The sequence below is a fragment of the Atta colombica genome, unplaced genomic scaffold (genome assembly GCF_001594045.1).
Source record: "Atta colombica isolate Treedump-2 unplaced genomic scaffold, Acol1.0 scaffold181, whole genome shotgun sequence".
In the NCBI taxonomy this organism is placed as follows: Eukaryota; Metazoa; Arthropoda; class Insecta; order Hymenoptera; family Formicidae; genus Atta; species Atta colombica.
This window is the reverse complement of record NW_017259273.1, coordinates 66,423-80,129: the sequence shown is the minus strand read 5'-3', so window position 1 is coordinate 80,129 and position 13,707 is coordinate 66,423. Positions and strand designations below refer to the sequence as shown.

At 27.0% G+C, this 13,707-nt stretch overlaps 2 protein-coding genes across 2 annotated transcripts in view; one reads left to right on the top strand and one right to left on the bottom strand.

Moving 5' to 3' along the window:
* LOC108686455 (transcription factor IIIB 90 kDa subunit) overlaps positions 1 to 13,707 on the top strand; it is a 67,160-nt gene that overhangs the window by 20,805 nt on the left and 32,648 nt on the right. The gene's annotated exons all lie outside the window — the stretch shown is intronic.
* The window catches only part of LOC108686457 (BTB/POZ domain-containing protein 6), a 20,311-nt gene that overhangs the window by 4,684 nt on the left and 1,920 nt on the right, over positions 1 to 13,707 (bottom strand). The window contains exons 2-4 of the mRNA XM_018191781.1: positions 8,617 to 8,901; positions 8,400 to 8,547; positions 1,768 to 1,984 (exon numbers count right to left, since the gene is read on the bottom strand). Coding sequence (XP_018047270.1) covers positions 1,768 to 1,984; positions 8,400 to 8,547; positions 8,617 to 8,901 — 650 coding nt within the window. The remainder of the gene's footprint in view (positions 1 to 1,767; positions 1,985 to 8,399; positions 8,548 to 8,616; positions 8,902 to 13,707) is intronic.

Here is a 13,707-nt window from a genome sequence, read left to right as displayed (position 1 = left end):
TATTATCATATATGTTATTATTATACATATATGCTATGTGAAAGGGATTGCAAAATTCATCATAAAATATAACATTTCCATTATTAAAAAATGACCAATTTTATTGAAATTTTTTGTTTTATTTAATTAATACACTTAATACAAAGATCTGTATGAAATTATTCTTGACAAAAAGTATTAATAAATAACAGTTAAAAAATTTGCAGTTTTTGAAACAAAAATTAATATTAGTATGCTACAATTATAAATATATGTATGAACTCATTTGATATTTATATTAAAACATTATAAATCTTTAAAGAAAAGTAAAATTTTAGAACTATATGTCAGTAACCAGTTGTGGAGATGATATATACATATAATGTGCAATATTTTAAATACTTGCGGTATATTTATAAAAATATTACTTTTTAAAGAAATTTTGTCGACTTTTATTTGAAAAAAAGCATAGGAGTGTATTAGGGGAGACTGGGTTAAAAGTAACGGGTAAGTTGTAACACTTACATAAAAAAACGTTATAAACAAAATATAAAAATGTAAGGAAGAGATAAAAGTTTATAATATATTTATTACAAACTTCTATCTCTTCTTTACATTTGCATATTTTATTTATAACGTTTTTTTTATATAAATGTTACGACTCTTACTCGTGTTACTTTTGATACCAATCTTCTACACATATTTTGTAACAAATTGAAAAAATTATTAAAATTACAGATTTTTCTATATCGTATTTGAAAGTAATACAAAAGAAAGTTTGGCAGCGATTTAGAAATGGATGAAATATTATTTCAATAAGAAGCAGACATATTTTTAAAAATTAATTTTATATATATATGATAAAATGAGAAAAATGTCATTTAAACTTTATCATCTTTATCTTTATTGTATTCTTAAATATGAATATTGACTTTATTATACTGTTTCATATCATGTTCATTTTTATACAGAAAATATAAGTTTCCAATTCCAGTCACTTTTTTTGCAGAGCTTATATACTTGATATATCTTTAAAACATGCAAAAATTGTTTCATTAGTCGTGCACTTTCTACAAAATATTTTTTAATTGAACATAAATATTTTTTTAATAATTAAATATTCACTAAAAATTATTAATTATTTATTTAAATATTCACTAAAAATCCCCTATTTAGAGGAGTATTTACGGCAAATAACATTTTAATACAAATTGGGTTGTAAAAGATATAAAACAAATAATATTATTCTATTATAAGTATGCAATCATGCAGTTAAGAGATTCAATATAATTGTATATAAAAATTATATAATATTTTTTATTCAACTGATTATTTCATTAATATTGCTGTATTAGAGATATCGTTATGATCGATTTTACCGCGCTCGAATTCATCTATTAAATTATCCTGATACATGATATTTTGTGTGACTTCAATCTGATCTAATTTATTATCCGGAAAATAAGGTTCACTTCGTGTTCGAAAAAGCGAAAGAGACAAATTATCGTCTGCGAGAATGTTTGTACAGCAATCGTTTTCCGAGAGACTCAAACAATGTGGTATTGATCTGCTTTTGAAATCTTCGCAATTGTCATCATTCAATCCGCCACTGCTTTTACAGGTACGTCGATATCGCAAATTGTCAAATTTATTGTCATAAACGCAAGAATGTAAACTTGAAATATGATTGACTGAGTCACTAAAAAGACTTGAGTCATCTTCGAGCTTTCTGTCCAAGTTCTTGTCACTCAAAGTAATGGTTCTTAGCGTCCGTTGCATTTGACTTACTTGTGCATCAATCACCTCCCAGCAACGTTGCATGAGATTAGGTTCTTCAAATAGGCGAGATTGACTCAGAAGCAAACATGCGTTTTTTGCTGTAAGACTCGTCTCTAAATAATTGACACACGCCCGTGCCAGATGTGGAACTATATATTTTTTCGCGACGTACAATGTCGCTAGAACTGTATCTGCTTCTAGCTGCACTTCGTCACAATACATGTATCTAAAAAAAAAAGAACAAATATTATGATATAACTTAAGAACTATATCTTAAGAAAGACTGAATAATGAATATCGTATTATATAATCATGAATCATCGTGATAAATATCATATAATTTTCTTCTGATAATAAAAATTGTTTATTTTGATTTATTTTAATCAACACTAAAATATTTCAAAATTCTTAAGTTTGAGATAAAAATGTTTCAGATAAAAGTTGTTTGATTATTAGGAGTAAAAAAGATTGTGATCTTAATTGGCCTTTAAAAAAATGTCTTCAAAGTTAAATCAAGGATATCTAACATTTTTTTAATTGAAACTCCTATTTTTTATTCATGTTATTGATTCAAAACCTTTTCAAAAAGAACTAAGAAAATATTTTTCATACAAGTATTTTATATAAGACTTGAAAGTTAACAAAGGTTAACGTTTAGTTAACTTATTATTTTAAAGGGATTCTATAATCGTCTGTTGTTTTACCTACTAAATGCAATAATTTTTGTGTCAACAATTTTTTCTTTCCTCTTTTATAGATTTGAAAATCTTTTTCCAGATTTAAAATATATATACGCATTAATACGATTTGTGGAATTTACATTAAAGACAAAAAAATTTTTGAAATTGAGATTTTTACCATTTCTTAGTTCAGTTGCGTTTAGAGCTATCAAGATAGAAACTCCGGTCGAAAATGAAGATTAATTTTGTTATTTTTCAACTTTAACTTTTTAGGTTAAAATTTTTTTTATCCCTTTAATATCGATATTATTTTTTTGTAAAATCTTAAACATTAGTTTGGAAAAACAAAAAATTAGTTGGAAAAAACTCAATGATTGTGTGATGAGTGCGAATGTTCGTAATGCCCAAAGATGAACGTGAGTTGAGTCTGTATTTAGATCAATATTATTGCATCATATTATCCTTGTTACATCTAATGAACAATAAAAAATTTTCAAAGAAGCGTGCCAACAAAGCCAACATAAAGAAAAGTACAAGACAAGTACTTTTATTTTAAAAATTAATTTTATTTTTTTGTATACTATAAATATCAAAATATGAAAATATCTATGTAAAAATACTAAAAATCAGTTTTCTCTACAGAAAATAACTTTGTTATTTTATTTAATTTACAAATAAAATATTAAATTTTTCTGATCATCTATATTGTAATTGTTTTTTATTATTTAAAATAATTTGATTTAAAAAAGTATAGGATATTTTCAAAGATATTAAAAGGTTTGTGGGTTATCACAGTGTTTTTATCCATTACTAATGCCAATGTTTCATGAACCCTGCCGTTAGAGGTGTATGAATTATTTTGAATTATTTCGAATCGAATCTGAGAAATTCGAAACCGAATAAGTTCAAAATTTCGAATCATCGATGATTTCGAATCACTTATTTTATGTGCTCATTTATGCGATTCTCTCTCTCCCTCCCCCTTCCCTCTCTCCCTTCCCTCCCTCCCTCCCTCCCTCTTTCCTTCCTTTCTTCCTTCCTTCCTTATAGGAAGGAAGAAAGGAAGTTTTCTGTGATCAATCTTGTATTGGCGCATATATCTTCGTGCATGCGAGCTTACATTGTAAAGAAAATACTATTCATTTTGTTTAATAAAACTGAAATAAATTTAAGAGTAACAATTAGCTTTAAATTAAATTTCAATATATTAAAAGAAACGTTTTGTATATTACGTATAACTATTCATTTTGATGATAACAAAAACTATTTTACTTTTTCATTAAAAAATTATATTGGCAAAATTGTATTTGGCAAATAATCAAAATTTACGATAATCAAATTTTGATTAAAACAATAAATTTGGTTGGAATAATTTTGGGACAACACAATTTTAAATGAAAAAGTAAGAAAGTTTTTATTAGTTACATACCAACAATGAATAGTTGAATGGTTATACGCACAAAACATTTCTTCTCTAGTTTCTTTAAAATAATACATTCTTAAACGCTTATTATTTATTTTCTTCTTATGCGCATATGAAGATTTATGTTTCTAATTTATCAATAGACATCGGATTCTTATGCATTTTCATATTTTTTTAAAAAGCAGTATCAAAATAGAAATTTCTCTTATTAACCTTTACACTGCCGGCAATTTTTCATTAAAATAGTGATTCTTTTTTCCCAAAATTTTTTTATATAAGTAACATACATATGAAACAAAATTTGGAGATTTGTGCAGAGTCACAAAAGTGACTTTTCTGGCAAAGAACATACAATCAAATATAAAAAATGTTTGTTTTCTCAAAAATAGTGTATTTTAGAAGTTTTTAATATCGCTGATTCCAATAGATTCATAAAATTTCGAGTTCTAAGCGCAATTTATATTGAAAACATAAATGAATATAAACGTATAGACTCAGAACTTTCCTGTAACATTACCTAGAACTAACAACATGGACGTAAAAAATTTTTAGCTCCTTTTTGACTTTTCTTTATTTAGTTTTTAAATTTATTTTTTGTATTTTTTACTTTTTTGTTTTATAATTTTTTTATTTTTTTATATTTTAATTTTTTTGTATATTTTTCAATACTTATATATTTTTATATATTTTGGGCAACATGTATACAATTATGTTTAATAAATGCTTGATTCACTTTTATTTGCCGTTTACTTCATCACAGTGAGAAGTACACAATCTTCCGAATTGTATGAAAAAAAACGTGATTTATAAAATATTTTAAAGAGTGTGATTTCTTCTTTGTTGGATAGACTGAACGAAAATTAAATAAACTATTAAAGAATTTCAGAGCACAAGAACCATATTAATAGAAACACTACAATATCGATAATTGCCAACTTAAGAGGAATTACAATTTTTAATTGGAATAATATTAAGATACTAGATATGAAATGTTTTTAGACAAAAGACTTAATTTCGGAAACATTATAAAAGATGTATCTAGTTAAAAAAAGTGCAGAAAATGATCCGTCTCGAATTATACATGATTAAACCTTTGTCTTTGTATGTCATTAAATATTCATAACTTTGAATTTCATAACGATAACACTATAATTCCTTTAAGAAGAATTTTAACGTAAGATTATTTGTATATTAATTTTATAATTTCTTGAATTTTTGGTCAAGATTTCTTTACTCTGGCTAGTGAGTTAGAGCGTGTCATTTTTATTGTTAATGTACATTACATTAATGGAATATGTCATTTATGGAGATAAAGTTTAAACAAGTGACACACACTCACTTTGGCAATGATGTGTTCTGCTTTCTTCCAAGCTGGAATTGAGAATATCTTAAAACTTATCAATTGAATTCATTGATGATAACCGGAGAGATTATCGAAATTTGAAATAAATGATTTTTTTAACATATATATATATACAGATAATTGCACAACATGAACCGTGTGTGACTTTCATTTGCCCATTTACTTTTGTATCATTTTTAAAAATATTATTTAGTTGAACAGTTCACATTTTCTTCTCTCTTCTTCTTATAAACGTCTAGGAAATCGATAAAATGGTAGCTCAGGATTGTTTTGTTTTTTACTATTGAAATGCTATTACACAACCCTTCCGATTTGATTCTTTTTTAATATTATAAAAAATTTGGAATATATTATTCATTCTCGACTTTTGTCGATACTTCCAGAATTTCAGAAAGTGATCATCGAGCGGCGATGTCTGAGCTACCTGCATAGTGTATGTGTCAATGACATAAATCGTATGTGTATAAATCCTATTGAGTCGATAAAACAGATGGCTTTAGGATCTCCTTAAAGCAATGAAGAAAGGATAATTGATTAATTTTGCTGAATTCAAGCTTGAATTCAAGCTCAGCTTGAATTTTTTATTCTATCTTATTTCAAATACATTTCTTATTATATCTCATCGTGACAGACAACGGGAGAGGAACTTGTGTTAATAAAGCATCCAAAAGGAACAAAAAGCTATTATGTTCATGCCATTCTTGGATAGTGTTAAAAGTAGAATGGAAAATGTATTAAAAATTCAAGATTACCTCGAATCTGAACTTGAAGCATGTCAAAGTCATCATCTTCTGTTTGTCTAATTTAATCCCTTTTTTGGAGTATAATATCAGGATAGATGGAATCTCACTCCAAAAAAGGGATTGAGTGAATCTGAATGAATCTTATTCCAAAAGAATAAATCTCACTTTAAAAAGAGTGAAAATCTGCCACTTTTAAACGAGAATAGCTATATTTTCATTCTTTTTTCAAGACAGGCTAAATTTTCAGTCTCTTCAAATGAGATTTTACTCCACGAGATTTAAAGAGTAATATTTTGAAATTAATTATATGAATGAATTTGACAAAATTTGAATTTGTAAAAAAGGCACATAAAAAATTTAATTGCCGTTTTTCTGTAATGGTGGTTGGTTCTTTCTCGCTCGCACTTCGTGTTGCGAGACTGTCAGCATAAGATGTTTTGATAGCTCACAAAGGTTAGATTTTTGTAATTGATCTGTATACTTGTAAACTTATAAGTATGTATACTTTCTGTGTAAATATACAGGATATTCCCAAATTAAATGACTAAACTTTAAATATGAATTTAAGACTTCAAAATAAATAAAATTTCCTCTGTATGTTCACAAACACTTCGTTCAAGAGATATTGACTTCTGATGTTACAGAACTGTAGAAATGAATAATGTCGAAATAAGGTCTCTTCTTTATTGCCCTACAATAATCAAAATTTAATTATTAAATATTTTGTTTAAAATGGCTCCTAGTCCGGAGACAAGCATTGCAATTATCGATGAGAGAACGATTGATTGACTAATATTGTGTGTCTATAATTTCTTCGCATAATTGCACAATTATTCGTTTTAATGATTGAAAGTCATTAATCCATACACTTTTTGTACTTCAGAGTACCTCATACAAAAAATCTAGTAGTATTAAATCCGATGAACGTGGAGGCCATAAGTCCAGCACAATCGATCCATTTTCCGGCAAATGAATATTAAACCACTGTCGAGGATCGCTGTCATAGTAAAACAGACAGTCCAATTGAAATCAATTGAAACCAGAAGTTCACTTTCATATTCAAAGGAATTTTTTTCAAAAAGTCATAAAATTCATTATTATAAAAATGCGAAAAATATTCCATATTCAAGTGAGCTCGCAGAAAATGGGGTCTAATTAAAATATTGTCTAAAATATTCCTATTCACATATTACATTGAAAATTGTGTTAAAAATGTTCATGAATTGCTCGAGGATTTTCACATGACTAAATGACTATTTCTTTAATTGAGATTATTTTGCCTAGTAAATATGACCTCATTTGTCCACAAAATGTTTTGTGAAAATTGTAGATTATCTGTTTTACTTAAAAACCAATCGCTTTCCTGCATGGCATATTAGCCGATAATAAATACTCACATTGAAGATAGTATGGATAATATCCATCGGCTGAAAGTGTCTTCTATGTGACTGTAGACGAAATTCCTAACACAGATCTTCGGATACTTGTTGATGGTCGAAATGCTGCAATATGATGGCTGTTCTTTCATTGTGCAGTAGTGCAAAAATTCTATCAGTCCGGAAAACATATTAAATAATTCAGTTTCCTTCAGTTATTAAAATATTAAAGAGAATACTGACTTATTCAGTAATCTTCTGTTTGGAAATCGCGTGTATTTACGGCGAGCAGCATTAGCATTTCCGTTACAAAACCCATAAAAAAATTACCATATTGGTATATTCATTATTAGAATACATATGAGAGATGATTTATTCCACAAAAGCATTCAACTAATAGCTACGAACTACAAGTTATAGTTACGAGCTTTGCAAACGAAAATCTATTAATGAACTTCAAGTTTCAAAACAAAAACAAGAAATATTTTTTTCACACAATTACTCATTCATACAATTCTGTAATTTCAGAAGTCTCTTGAACGAAGCATAGCAAACATATTTCCAGAGGAAAATTTTATTTGTTTTGAGATTTTAAATTCATATTTTAAATTTGGCCATTTAATTCGGGAACACCCTGTATAATATTAAAAGTTAAATATCGCGCACATCTTTACGATATGAAATAAAAAATGGGAATTCAATTTAAAATTTTAGATGATGACTTTGACTCCTGACCTTAAGAGCTTCTTCTTAAGGTTAATCAAAATTACCATTTTCTTTTCTCCTAACTGAATAACTTTTGTCTGAAACATTTTTATTATTAAAGAGATATTTTCAGATAGTGGATTGATTAAAAAAATGATCCACTCTGTATACTTATTTACTACTTTCTTACACATGTATACATCATATTTTATAATAACAAATAGCATAATGTGAGTCGGAGAAAACCATTTCAGTTCTTTAAAAGATTAAAGGATCAAACAACTTTTTTGACATAATATCAGTAATTTTGAACAAGTGTTTTCAAATTATTTTAGGGTTCTTGTGTTTTACCTCAATAACGCAAGAAAAGCTGCTGGTTCAACATCAGGCACTTCTATATCTCTTTTATTTTCAGGTAACCCTCCGTAGAACATAGCATAAAATACAGAACTGCCAGTAGCAAGAACATATTTATGTGCTGGTATTGTTTGTGTGTGACCTATAATATTAATATGCGATATAATGGGATAGTAATTAAGAAAAAGCATAAGATAATTTGAATAAGTACCTGGACTGCCAACGATAAATATAATATCGGCCATAAGATGATTATTAAACATAGCTGCGTTTCGTTCTCGAACTGTAGGTTTTGTTGCTTGCCAATTAGGATCTTGGGTGCAATCTCCGGGTGATGGTAAATTTAATTGAGTCACGGGTGATGATAAGGAAGACAAAGGTGATGCAGGTGCACTCAATGGTTGATTGACTGTAGTTCCTTCGCGTTGTAATACAATAGATGAAGAGAGTGGACTCACTGATGATGGTGAATCTGATGTATTACTTGGAGATTCCGCTAGAATTACAAAAAACTTTTTATGTCAGATAAATCAAATATATTAAACATAAAAAAATATCAGGACTAAATTTTGAAGTTGCTTTTTATATTAGCTAAAAGATAAATAGCTATGTGATGAACTCAACAAAGCAAAATAATCATAAGATTTGCAAAATAATTTGTAAATAATACAAGTAATTTGAATCTATATTCAAATTTTTAATTAACATGTAAATGTTAAATAATTGACGGAAATTGAAGTGAAGTTTGTTTAGATTTTTCTAAAAAATAAGCATAAATTTATATTTATATAAATATATGCAATAAGCAAATTTGCAATGTTTGCAAATTGGCAACAAATTCAATCAGAAATTGTTAACAAATTTTCATCAATAGTATTTGCATCAAACTTGTGTTTTGTTGACAGAGCTAATTTTTAATTGATTAAAAAATTGCTAATCTAACAGCAAAATAGCGCAAAAATTGTGCAGAATCTAAATGTAGATGTCATTTTATTTCTGGTATCAGTCTACATTAAACTGTATAGCAACTATAGTCTACATGATTTTTATCATAAATCTGCTATCATATTTTCCTGGTAAACTTGACTATATTGTTACCAGCATTTTGTACAACAATATTATATAACAACGAGATTCTGTATCAAATCTATATCTTTCTGTCAACAATTTGTAATAAATATTTTGCAGATTCTCGATAGATTTAATAACTCGATTCATTCAGATCTTAGTGCTTAAATAATATTTTCGTTGAATTTATCCACTTTTGCAATATATCCATTTTGTAAACTGCGCGTCAAAATCAGTTTTTCTCTTGAATATAATCATAAGCTGAACTAGAATAATAATATTACAAATTAAACTGATAAGCTATTTTAACAATATTAAATGTTAATAAGCGTCTTAAATCAAATTGTTTGTCAATTTAACTTATGATATTATACTATCCCAGTTCGGCTTGTGATTATATTTCAATATTGAAAATAACTTCGGCGCACAATTGGCAGAATATGTATACAAATTTATTCCGAAGATATGGTACACACATTAAGATCCAGCTCAAACCGATAAAATTTTCGTTATTTAGCTGCATATACATATTTATGATTTTAAGACACTTTGTTTAATTATTTAATTTATTTATCTTTGCAAACACTATATACTATTTTATTATTAACGTATCTTATAACTTTTTGTGATTCATTATTTAAAAATTCACTAAAGAATTTAAATCATTTAAAATTGTATTGAAAATGTAATATTAAATTCAATAAAGATAATTTTGTGTGCCTGTGTATTAGAGACGTAAGTTAAGTCAAATTAGATAGAATCTTTTAAATTTAATATTTTTGTATATTTTTGGGATATTCTAAGCACACATTTGAAATACATCTCTTTTTCCACGAATTAAATAAAAACTAAAATTCAAAACAATATCTGTTATCTTCGATACTAATCGATACTAATATTATACTCATATTATTTATCGTCAGTATTATTTAGAATGTTATTCAGAAGAATGTTTATTTTAATTTTCTTGTTATAATAATTGAGCATGATATTGCTTGATTTTTTCATTTAATTTTTCTTATTAAATTTTTTTATAGTTTTTCAGCACATTAATATCTTTCTAATATGATGCCTGATTGAGCATCACAAATTATTAAAAATGCTTGTCAATTTAATTTAATTTATGATATTATTATAATAATTTAATTGCGTTTATAAGTCCGGAAAACTAATTCGGCGCGCAGTTCAAATAACTATAAATATAGTATATACGCATGTGTATATATAAAATTCATATTGAATTATTTAAGCATTAAAAATCCAACTTCAACTGTTATAGGCATTTCATTTTTAATTCTTATTAGTTCTCACATATGTACGGCCTAAAAATAAGATTCTTATTGTTTTTCTTATTAATTCGCGTATTCTCGATTATACGGATGTCAGATAGTAGCACTTTTTCGAAACACCAGGAAAATGCACGCCATGAACAGTACGTAAAGTAGGTAGATGTATGTAAATGATTTCAGAAATCTGCCACAACACACACGCACGCGCATATGCACACATGCACACACGATGTGTGTGTGTGTGTGTGTGTGTGTGTGTGTGTGTGTGTGTGTGTGTGTGTGTGTGTGTGTGTGTGTGTGTGTGTGTGCGCGCGCGCGCGCGCGCAGGGTGAGACATTTTAATCGCCTCAGGTGAATATCTCAGAAGCTAAGAGAGATACAAGAAAAAGTTTTATATGAAAGTTATAGATTTTCTTGGGGAAAAGAAGGAGAAAATAACGGATTTTAAATAGGAAGCACTAGCAAGGTCAGGTCAATATGAATTTTTTAAATGGACCCCCCCCTCCCCATTTTTTATTGCATTTTATTTTTGTAGCACACCTCAAGAGCTTTTGCACTGAAAATTTTTATATAAAAATGAAAATAAAAGAAACAATCTCCAATGACCTGGACGAATGTTATTCAAGATATGATTCTGAACAACATTTAAGAGGTTTTAACCATCGGACATTTTGCTAATGTCGGCGGCACTGTAATTTTCAAGCCTTATAACTCGAAAAATTCTTCATAAAAAATATTTTATTATAATTTTGAAAAACTTTCGAGGTATGCTACAAAAATATGCAATAAAAATGGGAGATTCTATTTTTTAAATTCATATTGATCTTAATCTGACTTTGATAATACTCTCTATCCAAAATGCGTTATTTCCACCTTCTTTCCTCCAAGAAAACCTACAACTTTCATATAAAACTTTTTCTTGTATCTCTTTTTCTCAGATATTCACCTGGGGCGATTAAAATGGCCCACACTTATATCACGAGTAAAATGTTAATTCAATAAAAGTATAAATTTATTGTAATCTGCTATAGTCAATACATGTCGACTAGTAAGTGTATACATTTACTAAAGTTAACTTTCATTGTGACATATGCATACACATACGTACAGAGTATGTATTCTCATTTTAACCCTTACAATACAAGATACAATTTAGTGCCTCATCCAAACATGAGTCACTAGAATCCGTTCGTTTTTTTTTCATATGCAGAATCGTTCAAAAAATTTCTAAGAGTTCACTAACATACTCTCAATTTTCTAGAATAAATATTGAAAAATAATGAAATGTAATATAATTTAGAATTACCGGAAGACTCAAAGAAATTTGTACGAACAGGAATCGCTCAGTCACTACTGATCTTATATAGGTTAATTTTACAACCAAATATTTCGAAACAAACAAATATTTCGAAAAACGTAGAAGATATGTACGTTCCAGACAAAAGTGAAACGATTTCGAGGGTGACGTGTTTTGGCCATATCGCTTTCTTTTTTAGATGGAGGCGCCAAAAAAATATGAAGGTTACTCAATCTTATTAATGAAACTATATGATTTTTTTATAACTGTATGATTCCTCTAATTATTCTGCACATAAAAATATTAAAATAGAGATACCAAAAGATCAATAAATTACGAGATATTTTATATAGATTTATTTTCAGAGGTGTAATTCCAATCTATATTGTTTATCTTTTGCTATTTATTATTTATTATTTATACGAGTACTTATTGTCTTTATAAGTATATATCTCTATACATCTTTGTGAGTACATGTTCTGTTATCTACTGTTTCTTTCAATTTTTATTTTACATCCATCTACCAAGTTATGCCGTGTCTAATAATAAACTCTTAATTTAGTTTCATGTAAGTGAACTAAAGTTTGATTTTAACATTTTTATATTAACTTTTATATTAATTTATTCATAATTGTATTACTCAGTAATGAACAGTCTAATAGAACATGTACAAAAAACCTTATAGAAACAGTCCAATCTTGACAATCATGTAAGTTTATTTTATCATATTTTGTGTAGATAACTTTATGCTAGCAATTAAAAATATTTTTTAATTCCTTTGAGTAGTTCGATTCAAAATAAAAAATTTCTTTTTTTTTAAACTTAGTAATTTGATCACCACAGTATTTTGTATTTTATACTTTAATAATTTATACTTGTATGCGCTATCATTATGTAATTCGTATTTAATATTTTAATTAATTTTTTTTATACTGAAGAGAACCTTGATTATAGATTGAAACATATACGCTTTATTATTCATTTTGAATAAATTGTATAAAATACACATTAATAACCACAAATTGGCTCAAATTGGCATTTTTATTTTATATTTTATTCTAGCACACATTGACATAAAATATTAAATATCTCGTAAAATTTGCGATATATTAAATCTTTCATTATTTTTAGATATTATATTTAGACAAAATTTTCTTATAATTTTTCCCTATTATTGTTTAATAATTAATCAGTAAATAATTTATCAGTTATCACATATTTGTGGAGAACTAGGAAAAGTGAAAATTTAAAATTGATCATGGAAAAAATGAGGGAAGAATAAAAAAGTTTGAAATTTTGAGTGTTACTCAATTCTCTTAAAATGCTTTTCTACTAAATAATTGTTATAATTTTTTAAAATAATGTATCTAACATTTATAATCAAATACTAATTTTCTTAGTCAGTATTATTGCAAACTATGGGATCGATTCTATAACTCTTAACGAAGTCGTTGATGTCATTGCACAGCTTTTTTACTCTATATAATATCAATGACTGTCGTTAAAAGTTACAAAATCGGTCCCTGTATATACTATGCATCAGTCATTATGTTAAAAAAATCTAATTATTCTTTTTTAATGTAAAAATTAGACGTTTCTCACAATGTTTATTTTTTTGTTTTAATTTTCATATAGTTTAGTATGAAAT